The 19,836-nt window shown below is 45.3% G+C and overlaps 1 protein-coding gene across 3 annotated transcripts; it reads left to right on the forward strand.

Annotated features, from left to right (window-relative positions):
- The first annotated feature begins 10,463 nt into the window (after positions 1-10,463).
- Pramel12 (PRAME like 12) lies at positions 10,464-19,400 on the forward strand. Of its 3 annotated transcripts, NM_172877.3 has the most exons (5): positions 10,735-11,400; positions 13,658-13,722; positions 14,949-15,261; positions 15,682-16,269; positions 17,147-19,400. In NM_172877.3, the coding sequence occupies exons 3-5, from the start codon at positions 14,975-14,977 to the stop codon at positions 17,712-17,714; spliced, it is 1,443 nt and encodes a 480-aa protein (NP_766465.1). In that variant the 5' UTR covers positions 10,735-11,400; positions 13,658-13,722; positions 14,949-14,974; the 3' UTR covers positions 17,715-19,400. The 3 variants fall into 3 exon arrangements, with proteins under 3 accessions (XP_006538920.1, NP_766465.1, NP_001342653.1); XM_006538857.4 differs by lacking the exon at positions 13,658-13,722 and having other exon boundaries at positions 10,464-11,400; positions 14,929-15,261; NM_001355724.1 differs by lacking the exon at positions 13,658-13,722.
- The last annotated feature ends 436 nt before the right edge of the window (positions 19,401-19,836 follow it).

Consider the following 19,836-nt stretch of genomic DNA (forward strand, 5'->3'; position numbering starts at 1 on the left):
CATGTTGGTTTTAGGTGAGCACCTTCATTCCAGGCTGAGGTTTGAAGGCAATAGATGATGCTGCCATTTCAAAGACTCCCTAAGTTCTAGCCAGGGTCAGCTGGATGAATGGAGCCCATGGAAAGATGGTTGGAAACGGTGATTCCTTTGCTTCTGTGGAAGGCCTGAGGGCTAACAATTCAAAAAGTGAGCCAGGCGTGGTGGCGCACGCCTTTAATCCCAGCACTTGGGAGGCAGAGGCAGGCGGATTTCTGAGTTCGAGGCCAGCCTGGTCTACAAAGTGAGCTCCAGGACAGCCAGAGCTATAAAGAGAGAGAGAGAGAGAGAAAAAAAGAATTAAAAAAGTGCTCAAGAGTACTCACCATAGTCTATTTACCAGCAAAGGATGGGCTTCAGCCTTCAGTTCCCAAGCAACCCCTCCCCAGTGAGGATAGATTCAGAGGAACGGTGGTTGGAATTGGACACAATAGTGAGGAATGTGGGTACTTGTGAGAGGATCCTCAAGCTATCATTAAGAAGAGTTTGGCCTTGAGACCAAGAGATGCTGAGTGGAATGGGGTAAACTGAGGTCTCCTTCATTATTCTGAGTTGGTTGCTATGATAAATTAGAAATTTTTTTTTCCCCCAAGAAAAATTTTCAGGATCCATCAGGATGAATTCCCAAGCCACACCCATACTCCTTGTCCCTGGCAGTGCAGAGAGAGCCTGATGATGGATGAGGCCCTGGCCATCTCTGCTCTGCAGGAGCTGCCCATGGAGCTCTTTCCACTACTGTTCAAGGGGGCCTTCACTGGTAGGCATGCAAAGATACCGCGGGCTCTTCCCTGCCTCCCTGTGGGAGCGCTGATGAAGTCCACTGATGTGAAGACCTTGAAGGCTGTTCTGGATGGCCCGAATATGCTTATACAGGTTGGGCCTAGGTGAATATGAACCAGGTAGGGAAGAAGAGAGATTCTGGCAGTGCAAGGAAAAGACAACTGGGCTCAGGGCGAATAGAGTCAAAAGGAGTCTGATGCCTGATGGCATTACTGTGGTGAACTGTAGAGGTATTGGCTGTTGCTGAACTACCTGCTGACTCTTGGGTATGGAGGAGAGCTTATAATAAATGCAGCCAGAGTGAAGAGAGCCTATCCATACCTCCTCCCACACATACCAGAAGTGGGTCCAGACTGGGTTCAAGAATAATAGAATAGAGAGATTAATATGAGGGTTATAAGAGCCCATACATGAAAATATATACCAAAGGCCGAGAACCATCTTGAAACTAACACCTGTTGGACCCACAGGAGGTGGAAGCTAAGGATGGTGGATTTTCAGAACATGCACCACAACTTTTGGTATATTATGGGCTGGAACTGAAGATCATGGCTGCTCATCTCAGGCCTGGAAGACCTTCCAGGATCAGAGGTGAGGCAGACTTTGAAGAAATTAGCAGACCTTTTCCTCAAGTTCCACAAACTTGATGAGTCCCATACTTAACTTGATGTAGTAGGGCCAAGTCAAGGAAGAGTGTCTTGCAGCTCTCCAGCAGGGTGATGCAGATTTGGATGCTGTCTGTCGACACTATCCTAGAGATCCTGAAAATGTTTGAGCCAAACTGTATCCAGGAGCTGCAACTGAATTCATGCAACTGGGAGCCCTGGCATGGTTTGCACCTTACCTGGGCCAGATGAGAAATCTTCAAAAATTCCTTATGGATAGTAGTCTATGAGAATAAAAACTGTGTTGAAAAGACCTTTCCCAAGATGAAGTATGTCAGCAAGTTCATTTCTCAGATTTCCAAACTCAGCTTCTTCAGCATCTCTACATGAATCAGGTCTATTTTCCTACTGGCCAGAAGAAACAGCGAGAGAGGCATCAGCGTATTTTAAGCACAATCTTATTTCCACTCTTCCTGAATTAAGGTCTCAAATGACCACACCGGAAGCAGAAGGCTGAAAAGAGGAGTTCTGGAGTAGACTGGGTAATGTTCCCTGGAGTGCCCCGAGTAACCACATGTGGGCCAGGTGGCAGGGTACTTGGTCCTAAAGGGAATGACTGTGACCCCCAAACTAGCTGGTTCCAGTCACTCCCCTGAGACTATTAAGGACCTGTGGAGTCACTTTCCCTAATCAACTACTGTTCCAGGGTTGACTAGTCAGATTCATAGATTGCCACCCAACTCATCCTCGTAGAGACCTGGTTAGTTCAGGGAACAAATGGCATCTAATGTGCTTTCTGCAAACTCCATTAATTCCCTGTGTTTACTCTTCTTTCCTTCGGACTCAGCCCGCCCCTCCCTCCCTCCCTCCCTCCCTCCCTCCCTCCCTCCCTCCCTCCCTCCCTCCCTCCCTCCCTCCCTCCCTCTCCCCCTCCCTCCCTCTCCCCCTCCTCCCTCTCTCCCTCCTTCTCTTCCTTTGGTTTTGTTTTGTTTTGTTTTAAGACAGGGTTTCTCTGTTATGTAATCCTGGCCATCCTGGAACTTGCTGGCCTCAAACTCAGAGATCTGTCTGCCTCTGCCCCGTGAGTACTCGGATTCCCAAATAGTTCCACCAACTGTGCACCAAGCATTCAAACCCACGAGCCTATGGGGGCTGTTCTCGTTCAAATCACCACACAGTGGACAGGCATTTTTTCAAATCTTCAGTTTCTCACAGTGTTGTTGGAGCAAGGGTTTTGTCTTCTGGACCCACTCCTTTCAACCTTGGTCTGGATCCAGGAAGTACTCGAAGGTTGCCTATCACCTTCCTAGTCTGGTTCACCCAAGACATGGCATGGACCCTGGCTAGTTCAGTCTTCCTTGAGTCCAGTGAAGAGCAAACCCATCCATTGTTGCAGTCCATAAATTTCAGAACTCATGGCAAGTGTTCCAAAACCTCATAGTTTCCATCTGCTTCAGATAAAATAGAGATATCACACAACAGGACAAGACCAATGTATAGCCTGCTTGTTTCATGTACATTAGGATGGGCAAATCTTTGCCCGAGCCTGATCTGTAGCCCTCTGTCTAACCTCCATTCCTTTCCCATGGAGTCCATCCTGATCCTATTTCTAGTGCATGAGGGAAGACACAGGCATAGACTCAATGCATGTAGGCTGTATCTAAGCTTTTCTCCATACCCAGTTGTCCCTTTTTGGATGAATCAATATTGTCGATGACCTCTGAAGTCCTCTAAGCTAGTGCCATTAGAAGCCTCTGATCTTGGATTTTTCCTGACCCCAGAGGTATCTTTCCCTCATAATAGGGACCTCCCTCCCATAGTACTTGGTTATACTCAGTTAGAATCTTCTGTGTAATCAGCACATGCCCTTCGCCTGGTAAGGTAGAGCTGTTAAGGGTACTACTTCCTATGGGGGTGATCAGCACAGCTCCAACAGGAAGGGAAGTGGGGAGGGGAGGGGAGAGCCAGGCTCCCATCATCTTCTGTAGTGTGTTAATTTAACTGCCAGAGAAGGTCTCCTTGAACAGTGGTGGAAAGAGCTCTTTTAGCAGGTCCTGCAGAATGGAAATGGCCAAGGTCTGGTTCTCCAGCAGGCTTTTCAGTGCCAGCTGCAGGAGTGTGGGTGGGGCCAGGAAGTCCATCCTGATGCGTCTTCATGCAGAAGGATTCTGGGGAGGCTTTCGAAACGACAGCCCGTTCAGGCTAAGATTTAGGAGCCCTTCTCTCTCATCACAGGATAACATCAGGGCCAGAGTCCCTTCTGTGACATCGGAGGAGACCTCAGGAGATCCCATTCCAGTCAGTCTTTAATGACGTCAAAGCTGTGGGGTCTTGCTTAGCAGCATGGTGAACCCAAAGTCTCTCATGTGAGCTTTACACCACCATTATTCCACCCAATCTCAATCTCTGCTCCTCTAAACCCTGTTCTACAGGTGGGATACAGGTGGGATACAGGTGGGATACAGGTGGGATACAGGAGACAACCCTGAGCCCCATTCTTTAAGGTGAACCATCTCTGATCATCTCTCACCCCCTCAAAGGAAGGTCATACATTCAGCCTGCTTGCACTCTCTAGTCAACTAATGGGACTGGCTTAGAACAGCTGAGCAGAATCTGTAACATGGGTGAACTTACTAATAAAATTGTACCCATGAGTACAGGTGCCCACAGAGGATAGAAGACACAGTTGAATCCCCTGAAGCTGGAGTTACATGTGCAGCTGTGAGCTGCCCAGTGTGCGTGCTGGGAACCAAACTCAGATCACCTGAAAGAGAAGCACAAACGGGCTGTTCATTGCTAAGCTGTCCTGCCAGCTCCTGGTGCCCAGTTACTTTTACTTTCAAAAGCTGTAGAACCTGCCATGCTTGTGCTTAGCTGTATTCCAGCATTTAAGGGTCTGAGGCAGGAGGATTGTTAATTTGATGCCAGTCTGAGGACACAGCAAGACACTATCTAATCCAAGCACAGGAGTATAACTTCAGCTGAATGGCACTTTAGTGTTTTTACATTTATTCACTCGTGTGTGTGTGTGTGTGTGTGTGTGTGTGTGTGTGTGCGTGTATGTGTGTGTACTTAGTCTTTTAATGTTGCTCAGAGGCAAAGCAGTATATGTGTGCTGGTATTTTCATGCCACATCATGCATGTGGAGGACAGAGGGTAACTCACAAGGGTTAGAGGGAAACACTACCATATATATATATTCACTTTACAACCCAATAACAACCTTTTTTTTTTCCCTCCCAGTACCTTCTCACACAAATCCTCTATTCCACCTTCCCCTTCTCTTTTGAGAAGGGGAAGCTCTCTCTGGGTGTCACCTCCTACTCTACACCCCCCCCCCCATCAAGTCGATGCAGGACTAGGCACATCCTGTCCCCCTGAGGCCAGACAAGGCAGTCCATTTAGGGACCTTTAGCCACCTTTCCTGGCTTCTCACAACCGTCTCACTTCCCCATCTGTAGTACTGGGATTGCATTTGGAACTCCCACATCTAACTAGAGGGCTGTATTTTAAAAACACCTATATACAGGGCTGTAGAGATGGTTCAGTGTCTAAAACCACTTGCTGCTCTTGCAAGAGGACCCAAGTTCCATTCCCAGTACTCACATGGCAGCTTATAATGACATGTAACTCCATGATGCCTTATTTTCTGACCTCCAAAGTCACAAGGCATACTTAACTATGTATTTTAAGAAAACAAATCCCTTCAGACGTGGTAGCTTAGGCCTCTGATCCTCAGCACAGTATATATGGATGCAGTCCCACCCCCGGCAAAAAAATCACCCCCTCCCAAGATAAATCCCAATCTAACCGCCTTTCTCACTTGACAATAACAAATATAACCTCCCTTTCAAAGAAATTGTGGGGTAGGGTAGGGCTGGGGTGGAGAGAGGTCTCAGCAGTTAAGAATGTTTGCCATGGGGCTGGTGAGATGGCTTAGTGGGTAAGAGCACCTGACTGCTCTTCTGAAGGTCTGGAGTTCAAATCCCAGCAACCACATGGTGGCTCACAACCATCCGTAACGAGATCTGACTCCGTCTGCTGGAGTGTCTGAAGACAGCTACAGTGTACTTACATATAATAAATAAATAAATCTTAAAAAAAAGAGAATGTTTGCTGTTCTCTCAGAAGACCCATATCAGGCAGCTTACAGCTGCTTGTAACTCCAGTTACAGGGGCTCTGACTTCTTTAAAAAAATTTTTTTTTCTAAGATTTATTTATTTATTATATGTGAGTACGTGAGTACACTGTAGCTGTCTTCAGACACTCCAGAAGAGGGCGTCAGATCCCATTACAGATGGTTGTGAGCCACCATGTGGTTGCTGGGATTTGAACTCAGGACCTTCAGAAGAGCAGTCAGTGCTCTTAACTGCTGAGCCATTGCTCCAGCCCCCAGGCTCTGACTTCTAACCTCTCTAGACACCTATATACACATAGCATACACTCACACACATATACATGTAAACAATACAAATTAAGACTGTGGCTCAAGTCTTTTGTCCCAGTGTTCAGGTGGTGGAGGCCAGAGGAACATGAGTTCAAGGTCATCCTAGCTACCTATGATGTTAGAAGTTAGCCTGAGCCAGGAGACCTTTTTTCTAAATATCAAAATCAAACACGCTCATGTGCAAGCGTGCATGTACACACACACACACCCCACACACAATCCAGGATACTAAAACAAACTGAACCAAAGCATAATTCAGGATGATTGAGCAACTTGGTCTATAAGTCCAGTTACTGGGAGGCTGGGTAAGGGTGGTGACAGGGTAAAGGGAGGTGACAGGGTATGGGTGGTGACAGACACATGCTGACTTCCAGCACTCAGGAGTCAGGGGCAAGAAGATTGCAAATTCTAGCCAACATGAACTACATGATCAGTGCCAGGCCAGTTTAGGCAAGATTAGACAAAACAAAACAAAACAAAACAAAACAAAACAAAACCCTTGTCTCAACAAAACAAAAAATCCCATCAGGCACATCTCCAAGACTGGAGAGACCAGCCTGGCCTACACAGTGAATTCTACATAATAAATTAAACCTACAAATTAACAAACAGAAAACATTGTGATGAATCAAAGGTTTGTTGGGAGCCAAAACCAACCTGTGTATGAAAAGAACCAGGAGCCAGTTTTCTTTGCCATCTTGGGCCTATGTCCCCAGTGGCTATGGTCTAGCCCAGGTGAGATGGGGTGTCCCAATGGAGGTCCAGATCTGGACAATAAAGACTGGTTCCCAATCAGGCAGGAATAGGCTCCCAGACTTCCAAGTCTCTTCAATGCTATCCACCCCTTAGCTGCCTCAGCTTCTAAACACAAGCGGTCATCAGATTGAATGTTTGAGTTTCCACCCAGATACTTGTTGGTGATAATGGGGTAGGGGTCGATAGTCTCTTCTGTAACTATTTCCTGCTGAACTGGGGTGCAGTTGTCAGGGTCCAGGAAGGCTGGAATGTTGATCAAGAGACTGGGCGGGTAGGGAGTCAGGCTTTCTTGAGAAGCCAGACAATAATAATATTTGGAGGTTTGGGTGTGTCAAACTGACCAGCTTTTAATGAAGGAAAGATATTGGACTGAGACTACGATGAAGGGCAGTGGACCATTTTTGGGATTATTCCACAAATTCAGAGATTTACTTCCCTTCCGTACTCTCTCTCTTACATTTATTTCATGTGTGTTAGTGTGTGTATGTATGTGGGCACACCTGTGCCATAGCATACTTGTCAGAGGACAACTTCTGCTTTGAGTCGGGGCCTTGCTGTATGTAGCCTAGGTTGGTTTGAAATTCATTATGTAGCCCAAGCTAGCCCATGAATTCATGGCAATTCTTATGCTTCAGGCTCCCAAAATGCTGGGACTACAAGAGTGAGCCTCAAAGCCCAGTTTATTTAGGGAGCTTTTTCCCCCCGCTTTGAGAGAGGGTCTCAACATATGACTCTGTTTAGCCTGAAACTGTAGGCTGGTCTCAAACACATACTAATTGGCCTGCTCCTGCCTTTGGAGTACTGGGACTAAAGGTGATAGCATCATGACCTGCTTAATGGATTTTTAAAAACTAATTTTACTCGAGTATGTATGTATATATATATATGTATTTTATCATTATCTTTCAATGTAGTTCTGGCTGTCCTGGATTTTGTTTATGTCCTTGAATTCACAGAGATCATCCTGCCTCTATCTCCTGAGTGCAGAGTTTAAAGAACTGAGCCACTGTGCCTGGCTAGGTTGTGTCTTAGATTATTTTTATCATCATCATTATTATTGGTGGTGGTACTAGTGCTATATACGTATTATGTGTGGTGGGGGTGCTTACAAACTGTGATACACAGGTAGAGGTCAGAAGACCTGTGTCTTCTGAAGACAATAGTGTGTGTGTGGTTGATTCTTTCCTCCCTTCCACCTTTACCTGTCTATATTCTAGGGATCCAGCTCAGATGGCTGCTGAGGTATCTCTCCAACCTAGATAGTAGGATATTAAGTTCCAGGCCAACTAAGAAACCTTAAGAGCGTGAAATGGAGCAGAGGGTGGGAGCTAGGTCAGCACTAGAGTGCTTGCTGTCTGTGTGTGGGGCCCTGGGCTTCGTCCACAGCCTGTGAGGACATCTCAGAGGTTCTGAGTGTCATTTACAGTTTGGAATAATAATGACCTTAGCCCCTTTGGACTGTTGTCTCATGCACTTGATAATGATTTTTTTTTCTTCTGTCCTATGGACTGAATTAAAGCTAAGTGTGTACTACACTAGCCCCTTGGCTGCAGCTCTGTCCCCAGCCCTTTTGTACCTTTTTGGTGTTGCAAGATTTTTCTCAGTTGCCTAGGCTGCTGTGGACTTGGTCTTTGCCTCAATTTGCAATGTTCCTGCCTCAACTCCTGCTTGCTCCAGCCCAAAGATTTATTTTTATTCTATGTAAGTACAGTGTAGCTGTCTTCAGACACACCAGAAGAGGGCATCGGATCCCATTACAGACGGTTGTGAGCCACCATGTGGTTGCTGGAATTTGAACTCAGGACTTTCAGAAGAGCAGTCATTGCTCTTAACCACTGAGCCATCTCTCCAGTCCCCTGCCTCAACTCTTAAACGGCAAGGACAACAGAAGCAAGACAAGCAGCTTGAGTATGAGAAAGGCCTGGTCTATATAGAAAATTCTAGGCCCATGAAGGTTACAGGGTGTGACCTGTGTCTCATCTAAAAAGAAATCTGGGTGTGGTGGTACATGACATAAGTTCCAGCACCTAGTGGGGATAGGCAGGCAGGCAGATCTCTGTGAGTATTCTTTTCTTTTTTTCTTTAAGATTTATTTATATATGCAAGTACACTGTAGCTGTCTTCAGACACATCAGAAGAGGGCATCAGATCCCATTATAGATGGTTGTGAGCCACCATGTGATCGCTGGAATTTGAACTCAGGACCTTCAGAAGAGCAGTCAGTGCTCTTAACCACTGAGCCATCTCTCCAGCTCCTCTGTGAGTTTTCAAAGTCAGTACACAGTGAGCTCCAGAACAGGCAGGATTATGTAAAGAGACTCTATATTAAAACAAAGCAAAACAAACAAACAAACAAAACCAAAACTTTCAGGTGCTACCAACCACACTGCCAGAGAGGTACTGCCTTTCTCTACTGTGTGCTTGCTCTCTGATATCCCAGGCTGCCACAGCTCCTAACTCCAGAGCTTCTAGGTTATTATCACCTAAGCCCTCAGGTCTGATGGCAAGATACCCTGTGGCACTGAGGTCCTGCTTCCAGTGTTAGCTGTTTACTAGAAACTGAGTTTTAGTATGTTGTCCAGGCTAGACCCAAAACTTGTAGCAAGCTTTCTTCAGCCTCCTGAGTGCTGAGATATAAGCTTGAGCTATCACTCTGGCTTTACCTTCCTTTTCATTTTTTAAAAAAAAGTATGTGTATTTTCTGTATGTCTGTGGGTGTATGTGGAGGTCAGAGGGCAAGCCCAAGAGTCAGTTTTCTTCTTCCAGCACTTAAGTGTGTGACTGAACCCAATAGTCTAGTGCTGTGGCAGGTCTCCTTACCTATGAGCCATTTCACCCACCCCACAGCCCCCACTCTCTATTGCATGTTCTCTAGCCAGTGTGCTGGCTGACACTTTCTGAAGCATCTTCTACCTTCTGGAAAACCTAATGTGGAAAACCTTTGTTCTCAAAGGCAAGTTTCTTCATCGTTTGAGAGTAAGGGTCTATATAGCCTGGGCCGGCAATGAAGCTTGGGGAAAAATGACTTTGAACTGATCCTCCTAACTCTTAACTTTTTAGTTCTGAGATTACAAGTATGCCCCACAGTGTCTGTCTGGTGCATGCAGTGCTTGCTGGACAGTGCACCTTTGAGAATACTGGGCAGCAACTGTTCTATAAACTGAGCTTTCTTCCCAGGCCACTTACTGCAGTATTAATGGGAACATCTTCCTGCCTTCTGAGAAGATGCCACAGCAGATGACTGGTAGAGAGCATCCAGCTCAGGCCCTGATCCAGAACATATTCGTAACTTTGCCAATAATAATATCAGCTTTAAGAAATGTCTATTCGTCAGGCACAGATTAAAACTCCTATCCCCAGTGACTCATACTTAGAACTAAGTGGGCCACAAATGAATACAATTCCGCCAGGTATGTTGGCTCACAACTTCCTCTTGGCTCAACCCCAGAGGAAGGTGGAGACTGGAGACTGGCTAAGAGTTGGAGTTCCAAATCAACCTTAGGTACTGAGCAAGATTCCACCTCTGAAACTCTAAGTCTCAAATAAATGGCTGAGGTGCCTATTTAACATATCAATGTGGACCAGGCTGCCACGTTCTCCCAGTACCCCTTGTTACAGGGTATGGCTGGCACACTCCACCTTCTACCCCAAATTCTCCAGCTTGTGTTGCCCTTCTCTATATAACCCAGCCATTTTAGTTACCTGCCCCCTTTTTACCTTTTGGCCACAGCACCCGGGTCTTATGGCTCAGGGGTTATGTCCACTCTGAACTCCCCCAGCTGTCTGCCTATGCTTCCCTTTTCCCCTACAATAAACCTCCTCCTCCACCATACTTAGAAGCAGCCATGTCCTTAGTTTATTATTTTTTCATTCATGAAAGAAATGCAGAACCAAGTGAATTAACAAGAAAATAAATAAGTAAAGCAAATACAGAAAACAAATTGAATGAAGTGAATTAACGCATCGGCTTTTGACTTTCACGGAATCTCAGTTTTTTTTTTTAAATTATTATTTTTTGAGTCAGAGTTTCACTATGTAGTCCTGGCTGTATTGGAGCTCTACGTAGAGCAGGCTGCTCCGGACGTCACAGGGATCCGCCTGAATCGCTCACAGGAGTTCTGGGATTAAGGGCGTGAACCGCTTCCGCGGCTTTCAGGATTTTTTTCCCTCATCTCCGTGAATTTGGCTTTACCTCCCCAGAGATCCGCCTGCATCTGCCTCTCCGCGGATGTGCGCGGTTTTCCCGGCTGTTTTTTTCTTTCTTTCTTTTTTTTTTTTCCTTTTCCACGGAGACTATGTTGTCAATCAATACAGAAACAGAAAACGCCCAGACGTGGCGGAAACTCAGTCATCCAATCAGAGGACGGCTTGTGGTTGACAGGCGGGACTACAAACCGGAAATGTGAGACAGAATACGCGGACCGAGCCGGGGGAGGGGCGACCAAAAAGAAAACAAAAAACAAAAAACAAACCGCCGAAAAACAAAAAAATAAAAACCGCTTCAGGCCGGAAGTATAAAACGGAACCCGGAAGTGTGGGACCGGATACGGCTAAAACACTTCAGGCCGGAAGTGCGAGACAGATACGGATGAAAACGCTGCAGGCCGGAAGTGCGAGACGGATGAAAACGCCTCAGGCCGGAAGTTTGAAGTGAAGATGGCTATAAAAGCTTTAGAGAAGCTCGGGAAGACACTCACCAGCACTTGGAGTCCGAGCTTGGACTGACTGCCTGGGCCTGCTGGGATTCTGAGTTCTGCCATCAGTTCTTGTTTCTGGTAAGTCAGTCACCTCCAGAAGGGCACAGTTTTGATTGAGGGCCACTTGACCCAAGATGCCAAAGGAACTCTGATTTCTTCTCTTCCCAGGAACAGATCGCAGGCATTGAGTTTACTAATAGTGATGGTTGCCATCATCTTCGACCTTAATTTGCTGGTTTCATTTATTATTTTATTTTATTTGAGGCATGACCTTACTTTGCTGCCCAGGCCCACCTAGAACGCAGATCAGCCAAGAGTGCTTTTAAATTACCTGGCAGTTCTGCATCTGCCTCCCCAAGCTGGAACTACAAGCTGAAAGTTAATGGAATATCTAGAATTATACCTTGGTTTGTGTCAAGTTAAATTTTTTCTTTGTTTTTTGTTTTTGTTTTTGTTTTTTTAGATGGGGCCTTAGTCTAGCTCAGGTTGGCTTCAGACTGCCTCACCCCTCTGAATGTTGAATTAATGATTCAATATTTAAGGCTTATTTTAATTTTTCTTTTTAGAGACAGAGTCACATGCAGAATATGGTAGAATTCACATGTAGTCTCATCATATCTGACTTCACATTTTAAAATTTTCATTTCATTTTATTTTGAAGACATAGTCTTATCTGATCCTTTTAATTCCATCTTCTTAGAGTTTGGATTTTATTCATTTACATTCTTACTTTTTTTTTTTTTTTTTTTTTTTAGGCAGAGTTTCTCTGTAGCCCTGGGTGACCTGGAATGCACAGAGATCCATTTGCATCTGCTTCTTGAGTATTTGGTTTTAAGGCTTTGGTTTTAAGGCATGCACTACCATGTCTAGCTAGTGTTGCCCACTGACTTTAAAATTTCTTAAAGACAGAGTCTCGTTAAGCTTGGGCTGGTCTCAGTTGAACCCCTGACCTTCTAACTCTACATTTGATTGATTAGCTTGAAATTCCTTAAATTTTACAAAAGTTAATGTTTTGAAATTTGAGATCTAAATTGAGATTTGTTTTCTTTCTTTCACTTTTTGTTTTTGTTTTTTTTTTTTAAATTTTTCAGAGACAGGGTTTCTTTTGTACCCCCTGCTGTCCTGGAACTAGCATTGAAGACCAGGCTGGCCTCAAACTCACAGAGACCTGCCTGCCTCTGCTGCTTCCTTGGCGTTGGGATTGAAGAGGTTTTATGGCACAGGACTACAAGTCCCATCTCGTCTGAGGACTGAAGCTATAGGAATGTAGTTGGTTTAGCCTGGATAATTTAACTTGACCTTGATCCAAATTAAAATAAAAAGAAGCCAGGTGGGCTGCTTACTTCTTTCTGGCATTCCAGCCCTAGAAACACAATGAAGCGTGATCTCCAGTTCTGGGCTAGACTGGGGTGACCTTGTTTACATAAAATGAAACAAATGAGTTAGGAATGCAGCCTACTGGCAGAGTGCTTGTCTAGTTTGGGCCAGGCCCTGGGATCAAACCCAAACAACCTCACCTCAAAATTATTTTGAATCTGTTTTTTTTAAAAATTTTATTTGTGTATGGGTGTTTTGCCTGTATATGTGTATGCACCATGTCTATGTCTGCTGTCCTGGGTGGCCAGAAGAGGGCAGATCTGGTATTGAAGTTTCAGATGGCCCACCCACCATGTGGGTGCTGGGAACCAAACTCAGGGCCTCTGGAAGAGCAGCCAGTACTCTTAACTGCTCACTCACATTTCTAGTTCCTTGTTTGTTTGTTTTGAGACTCACAACTTGGACTGATCAGAATCTCTGTACTGACTAAGACTAAACTCACCCGGATCTCTTCTACCTCTTTTCTTCCAGAGTGCTGGGGAGGCTCAATAAAGTATTTTCAAAGTAGAGCCCACTAGCCAGGCATTGTAGCCAAAACACACAATCCATTCTTAAATATAGGCAGGGAGAAGGTGAGTTTGCAGGCAAGCCTGGGCTACATATAATGAGTTCCACCAAGGGCAGCTCTGACTTCATAGCTTGTAGCACAAGCAAGACTTTTTTTTTTAACTTTCAAAAAGTAGATGAAAGGGCTGGAGAGATGGCTCAGCAGGTAAACCACTGGCCACTCTTCCAGAGGTCCCGAGTTCAATTCCCAGCAACCAAATAATGGTGGCTTACAACCATCCGTAATGAGATCTGATGCCCTCTTCTGGCACGCAGGTATACATGCAGATAGAGCATTAATATACATAAAATAAATTTTTTTAAAAAAAGTAAGCAAAAAAGTTTATAGCTGGAAGGTTTATTTTTTTTTGTTTTTGTTTTGTTTTGTTTTTCCATCTATTTCTTCCCCTAGACTCTAAAACAACATGGGAAATCCTCTTCTGTGTATTCTCTGTGCATCAAGGTCTTCATCTCAAGGTTAGTCTCCTAGACACTCTAAAGACAGATATGTACATGACTTAAGAACTGCTTGTGAAAGCTTCTTTTACATGCAAGACACTGAAGGCTGGTATGCGTTTAGTGGCCTCCTGCCCCAGTGTCTAGAATAGTACGATATAGCTGAGAATCCCACATCAAGCTCTAAAGCTTTGAAAGTAACAGGTAATGATCACCCACAGCTCACAGATCTCCCATAGTCTTTCCCAGGGAGGTTCAGTTCATCAAAAGCAAAATATTGGGGGCTGGAGAAATGGCTCAGCAGTTAAGAGCACCTAATAGCCCTTGCAGAGGACCCAGGCTCAAGTCCCAGTACTTGCATGATGGCTCAGTACCATCTGTAACATAGTACCAGTTTCACGGGATTCAACAGGCACACATGTGGTGCACATAAGTGCATGGAAGTAAAAGAAATAAATCTAAAAAAATATTAGGGGCTGGTGCATGCAGGCATAAAGTAAAATAAATAAATCTAAAAAAAAAATATTAGGGGCTGGAGTGATGGCTTAGTGGTTAAGAGCACCGACTGCTCTTCTAAAGGACCCGGGTTCAATGCCCAGCACCTACATGGCAGCTCACAAGTATCTATTGCTCTAGGATCTTAAACAGACATACATACAGGCAAAACACCAGTGCACATTAAAAAACAAAACAACTAAAGCAAGCAGAATATGGGAAGGTTTGCCATGAAACATTCCATTGGCCTTCCCATGAGCATCTTGAGAGATGATCAGTGTCCCCATTGCTGTAAAAGGATGGAGTTGAGCTCTTAGGTTGCTGGATACTCCTTCCCAGTAGAAATCGAATTTGGAGGAACAGTGGCTAGTTGTAAGTAGGACAGTTGGGAAGGTATGGCCCATGAGATGCTTGTGTTACGTGATGTGATCGTTTGCTGGACTGGTTAAGAAGAATTAGGAGATGTGGCCTTGTTGGAGAAAGTATGTCAGTAGGGGTAGGCTTCGCGGTTTCAGAAGTCCCTGCCAGGCCCTTGTTTTCTTACGTGCTTGAGGGTGAGATATAAGCTCTCAGCTACAGCTCTAGTGCCATGCCTACCTACCATGATGATTATGGATTAGCACTCTGAAACTGTAAGCAGGTCCCCAGTTAAATGGTTTAAGTTGTCTTCATCCTGGCATCTCATCACAGTAATAGAACAGTAACTAAGGTGTAGGGTTTCTTATGACGTAGCCTCCTGTATGCTTCACCAGGATCCTTGACACTGAAGATCTGAAGGATGAGTGTCCAGGACCCACCCACACTCCTGCAGCTGTCAGTACAGAGACTACTGAGGGACGAGGCCCTGGCCATTTCTTCTCTGCAGTACCTTCCCAGGGCGCTTTTCCCACTGCTCTTCAAGGAAGCCTTCAATCACAGACAAACTAATGTCCTGAGGGCCATGGTGGCAGTGTGGCCCTTTCCCTTCCTCCCTCTGGGGACCCTGATGAAGACTCCCCACCTGGAGATCTTGCAGGCTGTGCTGGATGGAGTAGACATGCTTTGGACACAGAAGGTTCTTCCCAGGTAAGCAAGACCCAGGTAGGGGGATACTAGGGTACAGGGGAGGGACATCTAGAGTAGGGGAGAGTGGGTCAAAGGTAGATCAGAAGCTTCTGGGGGTGTCATTTTGAAGACTGCAGAAGCCCTAGCCAGTATAGCTTAAAGCAGCTGACGCCACAGTGGGATCAGTCTTTCCTTGGCTCTTGGAGAGGTACTAGAAGTGGAAGAGGCAGAAGTCAAGAGTAACTGAATGGAGGAAGCAGGGCAGGTCTCCAGATGAAGTTAATACTTAAGAGTCCTCTTCTGGAGGCATGAGGTGCTATCTGGATACCACAAACATACATAAGACAGCAGGGAACAGGCAGCGTCAGAGATACAGAAGAAAAGCTGGCCATTGTTTGGTCTTTTGTATTTCCTGACACTTCTACCTTTTTTCACTCACAGAAGGAGGAAGCTCCAAGTGCTGGACCTGAGGAATGTGTACCATGACTTCTGGGATGTTTGGGTTGGACCAGAGGATGGAGACCACTCAGCAGAGACTGTGTGTGAAAAGCAGATAGCAAAGCGCCTTCATCAATATGCACTGAGGCGACGTTTGAAGGTGGTCACTGACCTGTGCCTCAGGTTCCATTTGAATGAACACCAAGCATACTTGTTACAGTGGGCCCAGCAGAGAAGAAGTTCCATACGGCTATGCTGTGTGAAGATGCAGATTTGGGCTTTGCCTGTGTACACTGTCAGGAAGGTCTTGATGGTGTTCCAGCCAGACAGCATCCAAGAATTGGAACTAAATACAGGTTGGAGCCTGTCCACTCTGGTGCATTTTGCATCTTACCTGGACCAGATGAGAAACCTTCAAAAACTCCTTTTAACACGGATTCACAAGAACACCTTCAAGGTTCTAAATACCTCCTCGGACATCCAGAAGTGTATCACCAAGTTTGTCTCTCAGTTCTCCAAACTCAACTCTCTCCAGCATCTCTCCATGAATGGCATCTACTTTTCCAGTGAGCACATGAAACAGTTGTTCAGGTAAGGAAGGATGGAGAGCTGTTTCTGTTACCATAACAAACCTTCCTTTGTTACATTTTAGAGAGTAGTGGGCAGCTGAGGTCTGTCACCCACTGTGGAGTCACAGTGATGGAGTCATTACAACATCCAGTGTAGGGTCTTATTTCCATTTTAACTGAATTGAGAGCTCAGTTTGTTCCATGACCACTCATTAAGCAGAGGCTGGGTAGGAGATGTAGAGAGAGCAGCCTTACTAGAAGACCAACTTGGTAGGTCAGATGTAGTAAGCATGTGTTGTGTATTCCTCCTTGGGATTCTGTCTAAGATAAGGTGATAGGTTTGAATAGTGGGCCCAGAACTGAAGAGGACCACACTTGCACAGGTCTCCAGGGGACCTCTGGGCTTAGCAGTTCTGTGTCTTCTGAATTCCCACATGTGAAAGACTCTTTTGAGGCCAGGTAGGGCCTGAGTAGAAATGGGTAGAAATGTGTTAAAACCATTGTAGATGAGAGGCAGGGGTGAAGAACTTTAAATAAGGACAGAGATTGTACCAGGGGAGGCAAAGCATCATTTATGCAAAACACAGTTCTAGATGGTTCTGGATCTTTCATGGGTTAGTTCTTCCTGTGTGTGCCTTGGGCTAATGTGGCCAGCACAGGTTCTCTCCTTGGTTGTTGTGGAAGCTGCAGACTCATGGACTAAGTAAGTCTCATACTGACAGGCCTTTCTCTGCCAAGAATGGTAAGACTCCAATAATGTCCAGACTCCATCCTGGAGATGGATCTCTGTCATATAGTCACATGACCTGAAGACAAATGGTCACCTTTACCTCTATGCCAAACCTAACACCAAATCTCTGCATCTCTTGGTGCCAGAACTAATCATTGTCTCTCTCTAGGTACCTGAAGACCCCGTTGGAGACTCTGTCCATCACCATGTGCAAGCTTTCACATTTAGACTTGAATTCCTTGTCCCAGAGTCAGAGCCTCCATCAGCTCAAACAGCTGAACCTGAGACTTGTGAAGTTGATTGACTTACGTCCTGTGCCTTTCCACGACCTCCTCAGGAGTGTTGCAGGCACCCTGCAGACCCTAGAACTGGAGGGCTGTTGGATGGTGGACTCCCAGCTCACTGCCCTCCTGCCTGCCCTGAGCCAGTGTTCCCAGCTCACCAGGGTCAACTTCTATGACAATGACATCTCCATGGCTGTTCTAAAGGACCTTCTGTATCACACAGCCAGTCTGAGCCAGCTGACCCAGGAGCTGTATCCTGCCCCTCTGGAGTGCTATGATGACACGGGTGATGTCCTTATGGGAAGATTTGTCCAACTTTGTCCTGAGCTTATGGAGACACTCATTACTGTAAGGCAGCCCAAGAATGTCTCCTTTGCTACGTATATCTGCCATGAATGTTGCCAGCGCTGTGTCTATGGCCTGGAGACAAAACTTTGTCGTTGTCGGCAGTAAATAGGGGCAGGTTGTTTTTTGATACTGAGAAATGAAAGTCTAGGAACAGGTCTTGCATCAAGAGAACCCAAAGCACATGGCCACACACTGCTCATTATCTGGGAACCCAAATGGTGTGCTGGAGGGTTAGACCACAAAGACTGAGCTTCTAGAGAACAATGGGACCCAGGACAGATGTTTGTGGAATCAAAAGACAATCCTTCATTTCTTTTCTTTTGTTCATTCTTCATTGTTTTTTTGTTTTCTTTTAAGATTTATTTATTTTATATCTGGGTGGTTTACCTGCATATATGTATCCTTGGTGCCTATAGAGTTCAGATGTGGGCATTGGATCCCCTGGAACTGGAGTTTTGGATGGCTGTGACCCATCATATGAGTCTTCTGCAAGAACAAGTGCTCTTGCCTGCTGAACCATCTCTCCAGCCCCAGTTGAGCACTTTCTAAATAAATGAGTTCTGTCAGGTCATGATAATGAATGACTTTCTCCTTCTCACATGGTAGTAAAATGGCCAGATTTTAGAACCTGGATGTTCTGGTGTCCTTCTCACCAGATTTTTGGAGCTTGGTTTCAGTGTTGTTCTTTTCCTGTGGCTTGGCTGGAAAGATCCTGTGCTGTCTGACCTCTCTAGACATCTGTAATGGCAAACCTGGTTGTCAGCCTGCCCACTTCTGTAACAACTAGAACCCACTTGATGAAACAGCACATGCCCTAAATGGTGACCATGCATTCTCTTGGCAGCATTGGTAAAGAGAGAGAAGAAGGAAGCTGTGCTGCCGAGTTTGTCCTACTTCTTTGGGCAGTATTCATTTTCTTCAGGATTTTAACATAGCCTGAAAGCCAGCAGCTCTCTAGGAGCCTAGGATTGCAGCACCAGATTGGACTGCAGAGACTTCCAGCTTTACGAATGAACTCCCAGATCCTTGGCCTTTTCATTGTGAGCCAGCCATTGTCAGACTGCGCAGACCACAGCCGGTAAGCCAGTCTAGTAAACCTCATATGTTCCTGATACACACGGAACTGTCAGTTCTGCTCCTTTAGCCTTTAGAGAACCCTGACCACTACAGCATCAAGGTCAAGTGAAAGCCGTCAGATGTCTTCCCTCCTTTACCTTTGCCTGGGCATCTGTTATGTCTCACTTGTGTGCTCATTGCTTTAGTATACAAAATGTCAATGTAAAATGAGCAATGCATTCTCCTCTGAGGGGTTTGGGGGAATGGTAGAGGAATCCAATCTAGTACACTTAGACTAGGAGGTATTATGGACATATCAAAGATGGCTGAAGTGAAGTCAAAGATAACAAAGAGCAAAGAAAATGGAGGCTAAGCCACTTTGCTTTATCACTCTTTATTTTTTTCTCTCTCTTTCATGGTCACATATTGCCCAGGCTGGCCTTGAAATCTCCTGCCTCCACCTTCTAAATGCTAAGATTACTGAAGTATGGCACCTTGGCTAGTTTGTAGTCCACATGTATGTAAGACTCTATTTTTCAGGGCTTCTAGCCTCCGGCTGTCCCTTTGAAAACAAAGGTCTCCAGTAGATGTCCCTGTCCCCTAAAGGATTGACAGGCCTTAAGAACTGCATTATAGGTGTCCAGGAGTAAACTTTTATTTTGTTAATAAGTATCTAAGCCTAGCCATTGCGATCCTCTGTATAATCTGGTTGCAATAAAGAATTTTGGTTCATAACCTCTGTTTCACTTCCTTTGTATATGTGTTAAAAATACAGGGGAGGACTGGAGAGATGGCTTAGTTAAGAGCATGGTGTGTTCTTGCAGAGGCCTGGGTTCCATTCTCAATACCCACAGCTGTCTAACTGCTGTTCAAGAGGATTAGTAAATAATGAGGAGGAGATAAAGAACAGAAGAGACTTCGGAAAGTGCCTTCTGGTTCATATGTGGGTCAAGACAAGTGCTGTGTCATGCACACACATACACCCTCAACACTAAATATTAATAGATACAGCCTGATGGTCTGCATTTAGTAGATTGGCCTGGAGCTCAGAGATTGTTTCTCTTCTGCCTCTGGAGAGCTAGGATTAAAGGCATAGGCTTCCACATCTCCTACTGAAACAGTTTTACCTGGCGTGCCTTGGTCATATATTGTCTGGAGGAAGGTGGAGTGC

Source organism: Mus musculus, chromosome 4, assembly GCF_000001635.26.
Source record: "Mus musculus strain C57BL/6J chromosome 4, GRCm38.p6 C57BL/6J".
Taxonomy (NCBI): Eukaryota; Metazoa; Chordata; class Mammalia; order Rodentia; family Muridae; genus Mus; species Mus musculus.

Bases quoted from the DNA above. Each gene is read 5' to 3' on its own strand.
- Pramel12 (XM_006538857.4), top strand. From the start codon at position 14,975: ATGAGTGTCCAGGACCCACCCACACTCCTGCAGCTGTCAGTACAGAGA. The intron at 15,262-15,681 runs GTAAGCAAGACC...TTTCACTCACAG, and splicing joins ACACAGAAGGTTCTTCCCAG to AAGGAGGAAGCTCCAAGTGC. The intron at 16,270-17,146 runs GTAAGGAAGGAT...GTCTCTCTCTAG, and splicing joins CACATGAAACAGTTGTTCAG to GTACCTGAAGACCCCGTTGG.